Below are 17509 nucleotides of genomic sequence, written 5' to 3' on the forward strand. Positions count from 1 at the left end.
AGCAGATTTAAAAAAAAAAATCGAAAAAATAAATATGGTTGTATAACTTCCCAAGATTTGGGAAACTAATTCTTAGACCTCCCACCCAAAACAGCTATGGCTAGCCAACAGCACTCATACAAGGTGCCCTCATAGGACTTTAGGCATTTGGTCTGATCTTTTCCATTTACTCGTTTGTGTAAATGTGTGTGTGTGTTTTTGCAATTTTAATATTTTTTTTCCTGACGATCTGTCAGTGACTGAGATGAAGTATAGCACTGAATAAACATGCTGTATTTATTCCATTATACCTTAAAATCAGTTCTCTTCAGACAAAATGATTATTATGTATTTTGATATCAAGAATCTTAGGTAAGCTATGATTGAAAAATTCTCACATAATGTGGCTTCAAGTACCAGTGCTATAGAATTTATGTAGAAGACTTAATTTATTTCAGACCTGCATTTTATATGTGAAATTGCTAATGTATTTCAGTAATCTAATTTTTGTTCTTAGTACAAGTGGAATTGATGATGATTTGGACTGCTTGTTAACCACTGCTGGCTTTGATATGTTTACATCAATAAATACATGGATGTGAAGTCTCCATTGAAATTAAAATGACATTTGGATGGCATTGAAATAATATATGAAGTATAAATTATTTTGTCTATTTCCTCCATATAGCCATTTGGGTGGCTAATGAAGAAGACTGTTTTTGATTTCGAACCTGTCTTCCATATATGAAATTGCTAATGTAATTTAGTAATGAAATGTTGGTCTTAGTAGAATTAGATGATTTTTGGACTGTTTTTAATAATATTGTTTGGAATTCAGTTTGAAGAGCTTGCTTATTTGAATAAATATAACCTTTGGTTCTCAAGTTTGTTAATAATAATTTATGGGCAGATAGATAGTGTGAATCTCTATGTATGTATGTGTCAATTTTTCTCTCTCTCTCTGGTCATGTATATAGGTTTGAGATAGTGGTATACAACACAATTTTGTATATCATGGAAAGTAAGAAATTTGTTTTTCTAATTTAAATGTGATTGTGATGTTTTTTTTTTTGATAGTTAAATCCAATATAATGTATCATAATTGTGATTGTGATGGTTTTTAAATAGTAGAGGATTTAAAAATATTTTAATAGTTTGGCTACTCTTAAGGTCAAATTAAAATGCACTATCTATATAGCCAAACCTTAAATTTCAAAGAGGAGGAACTTAAAGGAGCTTGCGTAAAAGATTCCATATAGAAGTAAACAGTATAGGAATGGAAAACCTGGTTGTGTCCATGTCCATAGAGAAACTGCTTAAGTACTGTATCATTTTTATAGATTTTTAGGTAATCAAGAAATTCTCAGGGAACATTGTATGCTTTTAGTGTAGGGTAATGTTTTTTTTTTTACTCTTTCAGGTGACTAGGTGATGAAAATCACATACTACCTAAAGAAATTCACCAGTGTCCATGTAGAGTGCGATTCCAATTCATGCTCACTTTATAAAGCATAAATGTTATCCATTTGGCTATTCTGAGGGCAGCAAATTTGAGTCCTTGATTGGGATATTTGAGAAATTCTTGGCATCATCATAGAAAACATATCAGATCATATTCTAAATACTGATAATGAGAGCCTCAAATCCATAATATGGCTGGTACAAACAGCAAGGCAAGATGCATTGATCCATAGACATGAAAAATATTGCATGTGACAATTTTTGCTGGAAAGGAAAGTAAATTAGACTTCATAAGAGATTATATTCTTTTTCATCCTTATTTCTCCCAACTGTGAGCAAACAAAATACATTTTTGAGAAGGACATGAATGGAAACAAACAAACAATAATATAATTTGTTGTTGTGAAGTATAGTTTAATATCCGAATAATGAAATATGGACTTAGGGAATTCCTAAGTCCGAATATCGATACTTAAGTATCAATATTCTTAACAGTTATTCAAATTAAGAAACATATTAGGTCACTAAACTGTCTAGTTGCTGACAAAATCTGATTAGAAACAGCAAGCATTTTACACATAGAACAAGAATATTCACTAGTAATTCTCAATAAAATAAAAGTTACTGGTATCAATTCTGTAAGAGCCAATTAGGATATTCTTATAACTAAAGAAAAATAATTGCTTGCTATTTTAGACAGGAAAGCTTGCATAAATTTTAGTCTCTGCTCCCAATGTCTCTCTCTATGTTCACTGGGCATCTACAGATGCTGTATGGTCACTTCAATGCTTGGTGATGTGCCACACCCGGCTTCGCCATGTAGTCCTGTTGTTTTCTTTTCTGATGGCCTCAACTCTCTGAAGATCAGTCATTCCATACACACCATCCATTCATCTCATTGATGGCCTACCCCTTCCTCTTTTTCCAGGATCTTTACCTTCTATTACTGTTCTGAGAAGTCCCCCTTCCATCCTTTTTATGTGTCCAAAATATTTTAACTTTCTTCTGTCAATATTCTTAAGGAGCCTTAAAGTTCTACTGATCTTTTCTAACACCCATTCATTTGTACACCTTTTAGTATAAGATATCCTCAACAGCCTTCTGTAATACCACCAAAAGCAGATATCATTTTCTTATCTGACTTCTTTAGGTTCCAAGTCTCACATCCATAAGTCGCTGTTAGAAAAACAACTGCATCCAAAATCTTCAACTTTGTTCCCATAGAGACAGATCCATCCTTCCAGATTTTAGACAGGCCTCTGACTGTTGCTTTAGCCATTCCTAATCTTTTTCTGACGTCTTCTGAACAGCAATTCTTCACATTAATAATGGATCCCAGGTACTCAAACTTGCTGACTTCTTCATTTCTTTCTCCATTAAGGTACACTTGTTTCTCAAGAACTTCTCTATTTCTATTTCCTTTGAGAACCATAATCTTTGTCTTACTAGAATTGAGTTGAAGTCCTTTGTTATTACTGATTTTGTTAACTTTGTCAAGTATTAGTCCTAGTTCTTCCATGTCATTACAAAGAAGTACTGTATCATCAGCATACCTCAGATTACTGATCAATCTACCTACCTCCTATCCTAATTCCTGTCCTGAGCTCATCCAATGCTTCATGCATGATGTCCTCTGCATATATACTAAACAAGTGAGGAGAAAGTAAACATCCTTGCTTAAATCCTTTTCCAACTTGAAGCCAGTCAGTCAATCCAACACTTGTTCTTTCCATGGCTTCTTGCTCCCTATACAAGTTGGCTATCAACCTAATAGTGTGTTGAGGAAAACCCATTCTTTTCATTACTTCTCACAGTTTCACATGCTCAACACAGTCAAAAGTGTTAGAGTAGTCTAAGAAACTTTATATCATTGATATAAAGTTTGAACAATATAGGTCCCAGTACTGAGCCCTGTGGAACCCCACTTGTAACCTTCTGCTTCCTTGATATTGCCCCACCATATACAACTCTGTGATACCTATCAGTCAGCCACGCCTGAATCCATTTGAGTAACCCGACATTTAAACCCATGTGCTGCAACTTAAATATCAGCTTACCATGTGGCACCTTGTCAAACTCCTTTGCAAAATCCAAAAAAATGGCAGTATATTATTATAACTTTATTATAAAAGGCAATCATATTACTAAAGCAAGAGCGCCCCTTAACAAATCCATGTTGATTCTCACAGATAACATTACCCTCATCTGCCCAGTGCTGTATATAGTCCCTCACTAATTTCTCCAAGACCTTAACAACTACTGATGACATACAAACAGGTCTATAATTAGACACTTCCAGTCTGCTACCGTCTGCTACCCTTATGCAGTGGCACTATCTTACCTTCCTTCCATTCCCTGGGTACCTTTCCCGCAGCCAGGCTTTTATTGAAAAGCCAGGTCAACGGAGCTGTCAGTTCTTTAGCACATTCTCTCAGAACCCGTGGTGAAATACCATCCAGTCCAACAGCTTTACTGTATTCAGAGTACTCAGTATTTGGAACACACTCTCCTCTTGCACTTCTAAACCCTGAACCTGCCCTATCCCTCTAGTATTAAAACCTCATCCAGGATGAAATACTTCAATAAAGTGCTCATTGAACAATTCCACTATGTCTTCTGCATCAGTCAGTCTATTCCCATTTTTATCCCGCAATAAGATTACTCACTTTATAAGTGAGTAATCTTTTTAAAGCAATTTTGATTCCATGTTGAGAATATAAATTGTTTCCGTCATCAGAAATAACGAATATAACTGGTATATCAATCAGAAAATCTGCGGTCAAAACTAATAGCTAAATTGATAATACATATAATAATTTAATATAGTTTTTATTCTGCTGCAGGCCACACAAAATCATACTACGGGCTGCATGCAGCCCGCAGGCCTGCTGTTGGCCACCTATGGTATAGAGCATAAAAATGTCACTGCTTCTATATCTATCATTGTCCCCTGGGCTCAATGTTATCTGATGTCATCCCCATTCCCACAAGAGTCCACCCCCGCGCTACCATCCACCCTGGGAATTCTAGTTTCCTTGCATTGACACACTGACTCGTTCCAAAAACAGCAATCTTTCCAGAAACCTTCGTCCCTCCTCATTCAAATTCAAGCAGTCTCTAGCATACAGTTCCCTTCTGTCCTCAAACGCCCTCCAAGCATCCACGTGTTCCAATCCTCTCTTCTCACACTTTCTGGCTATTATGCGATTCAGTATTGCTGCCCTTCTGCTTAGCTCATCACTATCATACCTGAGCAACACACACACACACAATCTTCCCTCTCTGCATTTTCTTTTGCACAACTTCAAGCAAGAATCTCAGATCTCTCACCACCCGATTTACACAGCCTCTCAAGTCATTCGTGCCCACCATCACAATCATTTCATCCATCCTTTAACCCCTCTTAATTGCTATAGCCACATTTTCTATCATCCCCTCCAGGCAAACACACCTCTGGCATCCTATCTTGCACACCAGAGATCATCGAGTCTCCATACATCACACCTCTAACCACTCTGTTCCTTGATTGCTCACCTGCATCCCTCACTCTCTGTCCTTTAACCCTTTCTCTCTGTGTTCCCCTACTTGCCTGCTGTCCTCGCATCACTCTGTCCCTGGTTCCAGCACTCCCTCGTATTCTTCTCATTCCCTCCTTTACTGCTCCTATTTTCTCCTCTTCTAGCATTCCCATACCTCTCTCTCTCTCCGTCCCTCTCTCCTACTGTTTCTATTCTCTCCTCTTCTAGCATTCCATACCTCTCTCTCATTCCCTCTCTTCTACTGTTTTCATTTTCTCCTCTTCTATCATTCCTAAAATTCTCTCTTCCATCATTCCCAAAACTCTCTCTCTCTCTCTCTTCCCTACTCTGATTCGCCTTGTATTTATCTCTTCCATTCTCCTAATCTCATTCACAAGACATTCCACCTCCTCTTTTAGCCGAGGAACTACTAAAGTAATCGTTAATTATATCTTAATGCTATGTAAACACTATAAAATCTATATATACATATATATAATCATCTATACCAAATAGCGAATAACTTATCTTTTCTTCTGCCGCCAATACTCCCGACTGTGACCTCGCATTTTCGGTAACTCAAAAATAATACAATATGTAACAATGAAACTCTAAAGCAGAACCACTAAACAACACTTGTGTTACTGAGGAAAAAAATGGAGCACAATTCACAAAAGAATTCACACTGTACACCTTTTATAAAAACACTTTTTTAACACCAGCTCAAATCCACTGCTGCATGCTTCAGCGACCCCTAGCAATCTTGTGCATAAACTCTGTGTCCCCAGAAAAAAATCAGATGGCATTTGCTCTAGTAAGCAAGCACTTTCTAAATTTTATATAATATTAAACATGTTCATCAGTGTATAAATAAACTCGATTATACTCTCCTCGATCTTTCTCACTTGGGGAGAAACAAAATCTGATATTACTACAATTTGTCATGTGCTGTAAAATAGGAAAAATAACATTCATTAAAAAAAAAAAATACAAATTCATTAGGAACATTTTGGCAAGTGAGAACTCTTGGACCAGCTCTTTGAAATAAGTCATCAAATCTTGTGAAATTTTGATCAAATTTATCATTGATATCTTAATTCCATCAGTTATGTCTGTCAGCTTTTTCCAAAATATGTTTAATATAGATTACTGAATAAGTTACAGAAGTTATGAGTGAATTGTTATATATTTACTAAACAGAACTTCTTGATCTTTTCCTACATTTCAGATTTGATTTCTTTTTGTAGCTGGTGTATTTGGTATCAGGCCTTAGAGTGGCTAGTGAAAATTTGAATATTGCATATCACCATCACTATATATCAGAAATATCTTGTGTTTTTATATATATCTTCTAATGAGGACAACTGAGTACAAAGATCAAAACATTTTAAAGTGATTAAATTTATATACACCATATAATGGTTGTATGTTCCCTGTAAGTGTTTATTATGAGAAGTATAATTATAATTGATATAAATGTAGGGTCTAAATATGGTTGATAGAAGTAATTAGCATTATGGTGGTATTGTTATTGATGTTTAATATTATTAATATTATTGTTGATTACTGTGAATTTTATCTTATACACTCTCTGTCCAAAAATAAACCAAACTTTTCAAAAATAGAAGAAACTAGTGGTGCCACCTGTTGTATCTTTTTGTTGTCGAAAGCAGCAACCTTCATTAGTGTTGTGTCAACTGTTTATGACATTTGTTTCATTAGAAGTCGAGTCATAGTGCCAAGAGTGACAGTGTGTTTTGACGAATGGTCGGAAAATGAGTTTCAGAGAGCTGCGATTGACTTTTGTGTTAAACTTGGTAAAGTTTTACTGAAATGCATCAAAAAGCATACGGTGATGAATGCTTATCCTGTACTCAAGTTTACGAGTGGGTTAAGCAATTTCAAAGTGGTCATGAGACGCTTGAGGACAATGAAAAGCCGGGCCGTCCAAAAACTGAACTGAGCGAAGTTAACATCCCAAAAGTGCGCGATTTCATCAAAGAAAACCTGAAATCGTCCATGAGATTGATTGAAGATGAATTGGGGATTCCAAAATCAACTGTGCACAATATTTGGACCAAGAGTTTGGGCCTTCGTAATTTGTTCCCCATAAGTTGACCCCCGACCAAAAAATGTATCGAATTGAACACTGCAAGGGCCTCATTAAAACTGCTTGTAAGGACTCAAACTTCTTGAAATGATCGCTACTGGTGATGAAACGTGGTGTTTTGAGTATGAGCCTGAAACAACGTGCTGAGTGGAGACCACCAGAAGAGGGGGCATCTGAAAAAAAAAAAAAATCGCTTGGAGAAGTCAAAAGTAAAGACAATGTTGATTTTTACTATGATTCCAAGGGCATTATTCACAAAGAATGAATTCTACCTGGCCAAATGGCCTATGGTGATTTTTATCTCGAAGTTTTGAAGCGATTGATATTGAGAATTCATCGCGTACGCCATGACGTGATGCAGGCAGCTGGTCACTTTTGCATGATAAAGCACTGATTTAGCACCCTGTGACTTCTTTCTCTTCCCCCGACTTCATTTGCAAGGAAATTGAAGAGTTGTAAGGACTCAAATTTCCTTTCCGATGAAAGGAAAGTGATACGACACCATTGAAAATGTTCAACCAGCAGTAACCACGACCCTCAACAGTATGCCAAAAATCGATATCAAAAACTCATTTAATGAATTAATTGACCATGCTAAACACTCTATCGAAGCTGAGGGAGAGTATATTGATTAAAATAAATTATTTTAGTAATTATAATTTGCCTGTGTTTTATTTTCTATCAAAAGTTCGGTTTCCTTTTGGACAGAGGGTGTAGTTAATATAAGAATATAGGAATAATTATGTGATTAATAATAGTTTCCATCACACCAGTTCCTGCTATTAGGGTTTTTGCAAAATTCACAAGCCCTTATTAGATTTGATTTGTTTGTCTAATGTTTAGAAAATGTTTGTACAAACATTATTTTGCTGGCCTCAGACTCAAATGAGTTTTTTAAATTTACTACATGAAATTCATGCAAAATTTGCTTAAACCATCTTGATTTTCATTTTGACTGGAATATCTACAAGAATCTAAACACAAAGTTGACAGTTCTGTATGTATGTGATAGGCATGTGTTATGAACACTTTCCCAGTCACTTCGTCTAGCGGCTCATGGTACAATAATCTTGAATCGATATATTAAATATCAACATTTTTCTAACCAAATTGTCAATAGATTACCTAACCTAAATAGCTGTTCCCCTTCTTAGATTTTTTTGCACATGTGCACCAGTTCCGTTTTAATCAGTGAACATCAAGATTTTGAGAGTTTGGCAAAATACTCAATATCTTTTATGGTATGCAAAATTTGAGTGTGAGGCTAATTTACTTGATAAATGTATCAAGTGTGATATAATCAGCTTAAAGCGATTGACTTTATTGAGAAACCAGAGTCTGCAGGATGCTAATTTCCTGAATTTTCCCTTTTCCAATTTTTTGAGGCAGTCAAAAAATTGAAAAAGATCCAATTTTTTGACTGCCTCATAGATTCAACTTTACTCTTAAATTAAGCTTGTCAAGAAATTCTATTGTTATTTAATCCTTTATTCGAGTGTAAACAAACAAAGTTTACATATAAAGTATCTTCACAATGAGGCGAATTGTATATTGGAGCTGATGACTTCGCATCAGTTGCCTTAGTATCCCATAATGCAAAGCATGCATTCTTCAGAATGTGCTTAATCCTGTTTGTTATGGGAATGGTCACTACCCAGATCAATTTTGACCTTCATTGAGGTACTATGAAGGTGCAGGAATACTGCTTTCTAAAAACTCTGAGTGATCTTCAAGATCACTTTAAATTTCATAGTAGTGAACCTTAAAGGGTCACTACTAAGCTCATCGCTCCTGACCTGAATTGCTACAGGACAGAAAACTCAGCAGTGGCTCCACTCAGTGATAGGCTAAAACCTGCCACCAAGCAGAACCACTGTACTCCTTAGGATGCAAGCAAGTTCATCAGTGGGAGCCTGATCCCAGAAGAAATACCAAGGTTGAATTAATGCAGGAGTCATATATTTCCCATATACAACTAGCAAAAAGAGGTGTCACCTTATTATTGACATTTTCTGGATTCTCGATAGATGTAGAAAGCTTTTTCACTTAATTACAAATTAAATTAAACTTGCCAAAAAATTATATTCTTGTTTATTCCTTTATCCAAGGGAAAGCAAACAAAGTTTGTGCATGAAGTATCTTCAAGTTGTAAAGATGATCACAAACTGTTCATTTTATATGTAGAAAGATTTGTTCCATAAATGAATTAACACAGTTGTACTATGTCATTATTTGTTTTTGCATTTGAAATAATAATAATAATTATTATTATTTCAAAATGCAAAAACAAATTTGTATTTTATTCTTTAGTATCATAATATGGGGGGAGAGAGATAAAGTTTAATAGTTTCATTATTATGTGATATTATGTGATCATATGTGTTTTTGCAATAATAAATTTGTCTTCATAGAATGACTCTATGGCTGCTGTGAGAAGCCCTAGTGAATCTCAAGATGATAGTGATATGGAACAATTACGAATGGAATTAGCTGAGGTTGAGTCAGCCAGATGCAAACTTCAGATGCAGTTAGAGGAGAAAGAAAAGGAGATAGGAATTATATGCATAAAGACAGAAGAACAAGTAATTGCACATATATTATTTGTTTTTATCAATGTGAAAAAAAATCTTGTATTTTATTAATTATTGTGAATAGATTTATTCTTTTCTAGAACACACAGCATGTAAGCAATAGAAATGTAAAAATGTTTGAGATGTGCAATAGATATAAACAAATATTCATAACTGATAGAATCTAAAAAAAATGAAATAGCACATAATCTCAAGGTTCACAGACTCATGAAGGGATTTGGACATATGAGAGTTTGAGACTGCTTATATAAAAAGAGATCACAAACTTTTATACGCACGCACACACACACACACTGCTCGAAACAATTAGGGGATATTTTAGTTTCTGTCAGATAATTATAAATTTCTGCAAATAATTATAACTGTTGGGTACTTTATACATGAATAAATATTTCTTACTTATGGATTGGGTGTAATTGATGAGATATTGTTTAAATAATTGATATTACAATTACAATTGTGTTACATTTGTAAATTATTTTCATAACTTTATAATTTAAGAAAACCAAAATATCCCTTAATTGTTTTGAGTAGTGTATATATATATATATATATATATAACAAAAAGATGAAGTTCCATCATTTTTATATCTATAAAAAAGTGTGAATATTTAATAATTTTATTTTATAACATAGTCCACTTTGCAGAAGTCATATGTTACCACTTGAATACAACAGTGATGATTGCTACTGCTACAATAGCTAACCTGTGAAGTACATTTTTGTTTCAATAGAAGGAAATACATACCATGTCTCAACTTCCTTTTCTTTTTTGTTTTGATGGTAAGTTGTGACTTAGAAGTGATGCTATTCATCCATTGACAAAACTATTATAATATCCTGGCTAAGAGTCCCTATATCATAGTATCGGTGCTATGTTAAAAAAAAAATGCTATAACACACATCCTTTTGTGACCAAATATTACTTTTGTTTATGAATCAGTTTAGTGAAAACTGATTTCACATTCTAGGATTCTAGTTGAGGAAACTTATTGCATAGAGCACTTAATACAACAGTCAGTAGGAATGAATAAAGAGAAGCTGAATTTTGGATTGTAAATGATGATTTGTTACTGCTCAGGTTTTGTAGAGAGGATGACTGAATTAATAATGCTGATTTAACTACAAAAAGTATAATCTTTTTAAGGATGCTACAATATAGTGTATATATATTAATTTGAAAAATTTGATTACTACTTCTGATATTCCAGCAAAGCGAAATTGCCATTATAAGGGTATAATGTATTAGCATGACATTTGCACTCAGGTGCTATATTGGGTGAAACAGAAGTGGGGCAACAAAGGTGATCCTGAAGTCTTGAAATAGGCAAGAATAAATGTTCGTGGCTTATATTCTGAGAGTGAGCATTACTCACCAAATTTGAGGAAGCTTGAGTCACCCAAATTTGCTGAGGTTTATGTGTGTGTGTGTGTGTGTGTGTGTGTGTGTGTGTGTGTGTGTGTGTGTGTGTGGAGGGATTCTGTAAACTGTAAATGTCAAGTATCCATCAGGTTGATGTGTAATTAAAGTATCTAGGTAAGTTTGCATTTAGGTATTGTTGTAGGTTTGGTTTACATATGTTAAAATGGAATTAAGAGCATGCCAGCTGTGTGTAGGCAAATGGAGACCACATTATCTACATAGCAGCCAACAGTAGGTCAGTCTGTATGGTACAGAGTTTAGGACTTTCTCTTGCAAAGGTCTTAGTGAAGTAGTTAACTGGTGTGTGTGTGTGGGGGGGGGTGGAGAGTGGAGCTCACGACTGTTTTCTCTATTTGTTTATGGAATCTATCTTGCCAAAAGAAAAAGCTCAGTTCATGGTGAACAGAAACAGGGCTGAGATATCAGAAGGAAATTCAGCTTGAATAAGGTCTCGGAACTGATTATTAACCATTATGCTATTGTGTTGGAGGGTAAAGTTTTCTTATTGGACTTAAAAGCTGGCAGAATTTTTTTTTGTGGGAGGAGATGTTGCAAGTATACTGAGAGAGCACTTTGGCTTAGTATTTTGCAAATGTCCCCATGCTGTCTATTTCATGGGGATATTTGATGAGAAAGATCCTAAACTCTGCCCCACACGTGTTTGGCTAAACTATGTAGATGGCATGTTCTCCATTTATCAGCATGGCTCAGATAAAGCAGGCAGGATAGTCAAAATCAGAATTACTGAGCACAAAGGACTACATACAGTTCTACTACTTCGTCCACTCAGGACTTGCTGCCCATGCTTTGGACCCACCACAGGGCACTTGGGTGCATCAAACTGCCTCAAATTTGGGAATTGTTCTTCCTCAAAACATCAACCCAGCAGCCTAGAAACACCCGTTTTTGCCCAATATGGGTCACTATTTAGGACTTCAGGCTCACCTTTTGGTTGCCTTGCTTCAGCAAATCAGCCAAAAGGACTTCAGCAAAGTCAAATTGAGGGAACAATGTATAGAATAATATGGGCACACAAACACTATACTGGTAATTTGACTTTGCTGAAGTACTTGAGGAAGCACTAAATTTTTCTCATTGATATATGTTCTATTGTAATACTATTATGAAAGCCAAATACTATTATGAAAGCCAATGTATAAGCATCACACCACCAAAATTACAAAAAGTTTGTGTGTGTGTAAAAGAAGAAAGCAGTGCAAAAAAGTGCGGAAAGAGTATATTTGACCAGTAAGAAATGAGTCCTTAATCAGTCTTATTGCTCCTTTAAAATAAAGTTTAGGTAAGATTTTTAAATGAAGTTTTTGGAGTAAGTTCAGCAGATCTCTAAAGGATTCACAGTCATTGAGGTAAGAAGTAATGGCATTAGTAGAAAAGCCAGTCTTTTTATCTTTGGAGGCAACTTGAGATATGATATATGGTGATCTCAAGTGGTTATTGTTATTTGGCAACTAAAAAATATCTTCTTGTTTGAGGACCTTGATATTATGAAGTCTTAAAATTAGTTGAAAAGGATTCTTTTTGTTGCGAGGAATTGAATGGTATTGAATTCTGTAGGAACTGAAGTCAACTAGGTTATCCTTCTCTGATTGGAAAATGGTATAGAAATTGATATATAACCATTTAGTTTTAGATATTCTTGTTAGTTTTCCTACAGTTTCTGGTACTCGATGGATGAGTTTAGAATACTGATTTTGGACTAAGACATATCCTTGAGACCTACCAGGTGTTTACCTGGTCCCTTGCAGTAGCAAACTGTCTTACTACGGCCAAACAGGCAGGACAGCCAATATCAGGATTATATGAACACAAGTACTACATCTGGTTTCACCAGTACAGCCACTCAGGACTTCTTGACCATTCTTTGGACACCCACCACCACTGGAAGAAGGCCACTCTATTACACCATGACATATACAAGTATGAAAGACTATTCCTCGAACCTGCCTCCGCCATGAAAAACTGTCCAAACCTCAACAAATTTGGGTGCATGAGACTGCCCCAAATTTAGGAAGCATACATTTTAAGGTTATCAGCCCAATGGCCAAGACGACCAATTTAGCCCACTAGGGTGCACTATTTAGGACTCTAGGCCTGACTTCTGTTGCTTTTATTCAGCCTGATTTGCTCAGTGTTAGTACCTGTGTGCGCATATCATTGTTTTTTGTGATCCCTGATGATGGCAATGTAACATTGCCAAAATATAGGAAGGTATTAATTAAAGTTTTTTATAATTAATATTCTAGTATACATTGTCATTTCCTGAAAAATTAAAAGCTATGGGTAGCCAACATATAAGCTATTTACAAGAATGAATTTCCCCAATGGAGCTGTAGATGTGATTTGTAGTTAGTTTAAAAATAAAACAGTAAGTCTGTTATACACAGATGGAGGATGGTTGATGAGTAGAGCCTAGAGATATTCTGCTAGTGGTAGGTCTTAAGAACGTTTAAGGTCAAAAAGCCATCTCTCATAACATGCAACAGGTAGTCGAGAGTAAACCAGAAATTCATTCATTTTATATATAGGGAATTCATTCAAATGGTTTGAGATATATAGAGTACAGCCTGGATTTTTACACTCTTCATATAGCTCACTTGCTCAAAAGTGGATGGCACAAGCTAGATATCCCTTCTGGAATTGCTGGTGTTGAAAATGTTCAGGTGAGCTGGGTTGTCAGATGTTCAAGGATTGTCAGATAAAATATAGTCAGCTCTCAATATAGCAAACCCATAGAGGTCACAGGAATAGCTATTTCCTGTAGTCCTTAGAAAATAGTTTGCGCTAATGAATTAATTTTAGATTATGTTTTTTGGTGGGACTTTTGTGAGATTAAGGACATTAGTTTGTTTAGTGGGTGTTTGCTATAATGCTGTCTTTTGAGTTTTTAAGGACGGTATTGATAAAATTTCACTACTGAAACAAAGAAAGCACACACACACACATGCACACACACACAGACACAGACACACACACACACAGACTATTTAATGCTTTGCACACTATTTACCAATGGGAGGAGGAAAACTATTAGTGTCATTGAATGAGAAGTCTTCAGTGATCTTCTCTATTTACAGTACTGAAATTTCTTTCACAGAAAATTTGCATGTTCCATGTATCTGGACAAATATGGATGTCAAGTGCTTTCTCATCTCCATACAGTCATAACATGAACCCTGCAGACTTTGATCTCTTGGAGTTAAAAGAAACATTTTGTGGGGTATGCTTTGCTACTGTTGACAAAGTTTCTGCTGAAGACCTAACTTATCTGATATATCTACAAAAGTTAACTGACAGGAATATAAGACTTGCTCAAATTTCTGTGAAAGCACCTATGAGATGAGCGAGTGTGAGAATGATGAAGTGCTGAATCTAGTCTCTCAAACAAAAATATTGAATAGATTAATCAATTCAGGAAATAAAGGTGGGTGGGAGCCTAAAGGGATGCTGCAGTTTCTATATACTAATGCTAGAAGTATCAGGAACAAGAGGGAGGAGTTTTTGGCATGATTTATTGCAACCTTGCCAAAAGTTATAGGCATTACTGAGACTTGGCTAACAGCAGACGTAGTTACAGAAAGAAAATGTGAGGAGTTTAGTATTTTCAGGAAAGATAGAGAAGATAGGATAGGGGAAGGGGTACTGCCGATGGAAGCTGATGAATTGCAGCAAAAAAACAAAATAAGAGATAGGCAGGAGAGCGGCTGTTCATTTGAAGCAGTCTGGTGAGATCAAGACCAATAAGACCAAACATACAGTTGGTTGTTGCTATAGGACAGAGTTCTATGAATGATCTGGAAGACATGCATCAGCAGATTAGTACAATGAGTATGGGTTGAGTGATTATTATGGGAATACTTCAACTATGGAGATATAGACTGGAAAGAAGAAAGATCACATAGCAGGAAGGAAATAGAATTTATACACCTACTGAGAGATAATTACATGAGGCAGTTTGTGATGGAGGGGACTAGGAGTGTGAGAGTATTGGACCTGGTCATAGAATCAGAAGAGCTATCCATAACCAAGGTTGTCATGTTGCCTCCAATTGGCAAAAGTGACCATGCGTCCTGACTTGGAAGATTTTATGTTGAGCCCATACACAAGAGATTGGTAGATCAACCTATAGTGCATTAGTACCGTGTATGGGTTGGGAAAGAAGGTACTTGTTCACATTGAATTTGAATGACTGTATATTGTATTCCTTAGGGAACACATCAAGGGGAAGACTGTTCCGTAGTATAGCAGTTGTAGGGATGAAAGAGGAGGAGGAGGAACGTGTTCTGTGGGTTTCAAGGTGCACTGTGTAGGGATGTTGAGCAGCAGCTGCATGTGTTCCGACAAGTTTAGTACTAAGTGGGAGAATTATTGATGCTATTTCGGATGAACATTTTCTGTGGAAATATTTGTAGAAAACACAGTGTGGAGACCAATTGTCTGCGAAAGTGGGGGGGGGGTGAGTTGGTAAGATATGAGTCATTAATAAGTCTGATTGCTCTCCTCTGTATTGAGGCAAGCATTTTGAGGAAGCTTTTGGGCCCCCACCCCATATGTGGGAGCAGTATTCGATGGTTGGGCAGATTTGTGATTTGTATAAGGTTAACAGCTGTTCAGGGGTTAAGTAACATCTTGAGTGAAAGAGAAATCCTAATTTTATAGAAGCTGAGGATGCAATGGTTGTTATGTGTTTATGCTAGGAGAGGCTTAATGTCAGGGTAATTCCAAGAAGAGAAATTTCAGATTGTCTGGAAATTTGGGGTGTTGTCAAAAATAATACTGGAAGAAAATGTTTTTTTTTATGAGAAATAAGACAGTACTGGGTTTTATTTGCATTGGAATTGACTAAGTTATCTGAACCCCATTAAAGGATGGCTTGGAGGTCTGAATTGAGGGCAGTGGTGATTGCTGTTCTGTAGATTGAGGTGAGTTGTGTGGAATAAGGTTTATCAAAAGAAAGGGAGGAGTGCAATGTGCTGTTGTCTGCAAAACTGTGTATTGGGTTGGAGGTAAGCTGAAGTAGGTCATTGATATATAGTAGGAAGAGGGTGGGTGAGAGGACAGAACCTTGTGGAACTCCAGCATTAGTTGAATGGTGAGAGGATAAGGAGCCACACGTAGTGTGTGTTCAGACAGAAAGACATTTTGTGCGTTCATACACAAAAACTACAATCCTTTAGATAGACCAAATGATGGCAGCTTGCTTAGTAAGCTCTTATGCTAGACCTGGTCAAACACCCTGGAGATATGTAGTCCAACTGCTTAAGATTTGCCAAACTTCTCCATGGGATTTGTCCAGAGATGGGTTCAGCAGATTTCCTGTTGATTGGCAGCGACAGAATCCATACTGGTGATCGTTTATTAGATGGGTAACTTCAAGGTAGTGTAAGAGTTGGGAGTTGATGATATTTTCCATTATTTTAGACAGGACTGAGGTGAGCGAGATGGGACAGTAGTTTGACGGCAGTGACGTTGCTCTTCTTGGGAATAGGTTGAATATAGGCCAATTTCCAGGCTGTGGGATAGATACCAGTGAAGTAAAACAGTATATATAAGCGACATAGAACAGAAGACAGTTCTGATGTGCAAACTTTCAGGACAATTGGATGAATGCCACCAGGACCTGGAGATGTTTTTGTGTCTAATGTGGACAGTATTTTACTGATCTCTTTCTGGCAAAAGGATATAGTGGGCATTGTATGTTGGGCATCTGGAATAGTTGGGAGACATTTGCCATTATCAATTATGCATGCATTGGAAGCAAAGTATGAGGCCAGGAGATTGGTCTTTTCTGTAGGTGATGATGCAATGGAGCCATCTGGGTATGATAGGGGTGGGAATAGTGTTGGGCAGAAGTTATGGCCGATTACTTTGTCAAGAGACCAAAAGGCTCGGCTGCCATTTGGACAGGCTGCTAATTTCCTGCTTTTTGCTCTTTCAAACTCAGTTTTGGAAGCATTGATTTATTTTTATTATTATTTTTAATATTTTTTTTATTTTGTCTTGGGTATAAGCTCTAAAGGAGGATGGGGTTTTTGATTTTAGCCAGTAATGGTATGTTTGGATTTTCATTTCTACCGTGTTCGCTCATCTTTTAAAAAACCAGGGTTTAGTTAGGGAATGGCAGGTCAGAGTACCGTAGGGAATGTATGATTCCATGCCAGTGAGGATTACTTTGGTTATGAGTTCGTTGTATGTGTTTGGATTGGAAGGTCGGAAGCAATAGTCAAACCATGGAAATGAAGCATAGAAGTTGTGGAGGCTGTCCCGCTTAGCACTATTATAATGCCAAACTGCTCTTGTGTGACAGTGGTGTAAGTGTTGTTGCATGTGGAAGGAGATGAGCACTAGGTTGTGGTCAGAATTGCCTATCGAACCATCTACATTCACTGTGTATTTGGAAGGATCATTA

General features: G+C 36.4%; 1 protein-coding gene across 3 annotated transcripts in view; it reads left to right on the forward strand.

The window, feature by feature from the left end:
- LOC150094147 (uncharacterized) overlaps window positions 1-17509 on the forward strand; it is a 387756-nt gene that overhangs the window by 209168 nt on the left and 161079 nt on the right. For all 3 annotated transcript variants that reach the window (XM_090412301.1, XM_090412300.1, XM_090412302.1), the window contains one exon: window positions 9480-9650. In XM_090412301.1, coding sequence (XP_090268427.1) covers window positions 9480-9650 — 171 coding nt within the window. The remainder of the gene's footprint in view (window positions 1-9479; window positions 9651-17509) is intronic.

Source organism: Typopeltis vanoorti, chromosome 22 (genome assembly GCF_054136105.1).
Source record: "Typopeltis vanoorti isolate ZY-2024b chromosome 22, IOZ_Tvanoo_1.0, whole genome shotgun sequence".
In the NCBI taxonomy this organism is placed as follows: Eukaryota; Metazoa; Arthropoda; class Arachnida; order Uropygi; family Thelyphonidae; genus Typopeltis; species Typopeltis vanoorti.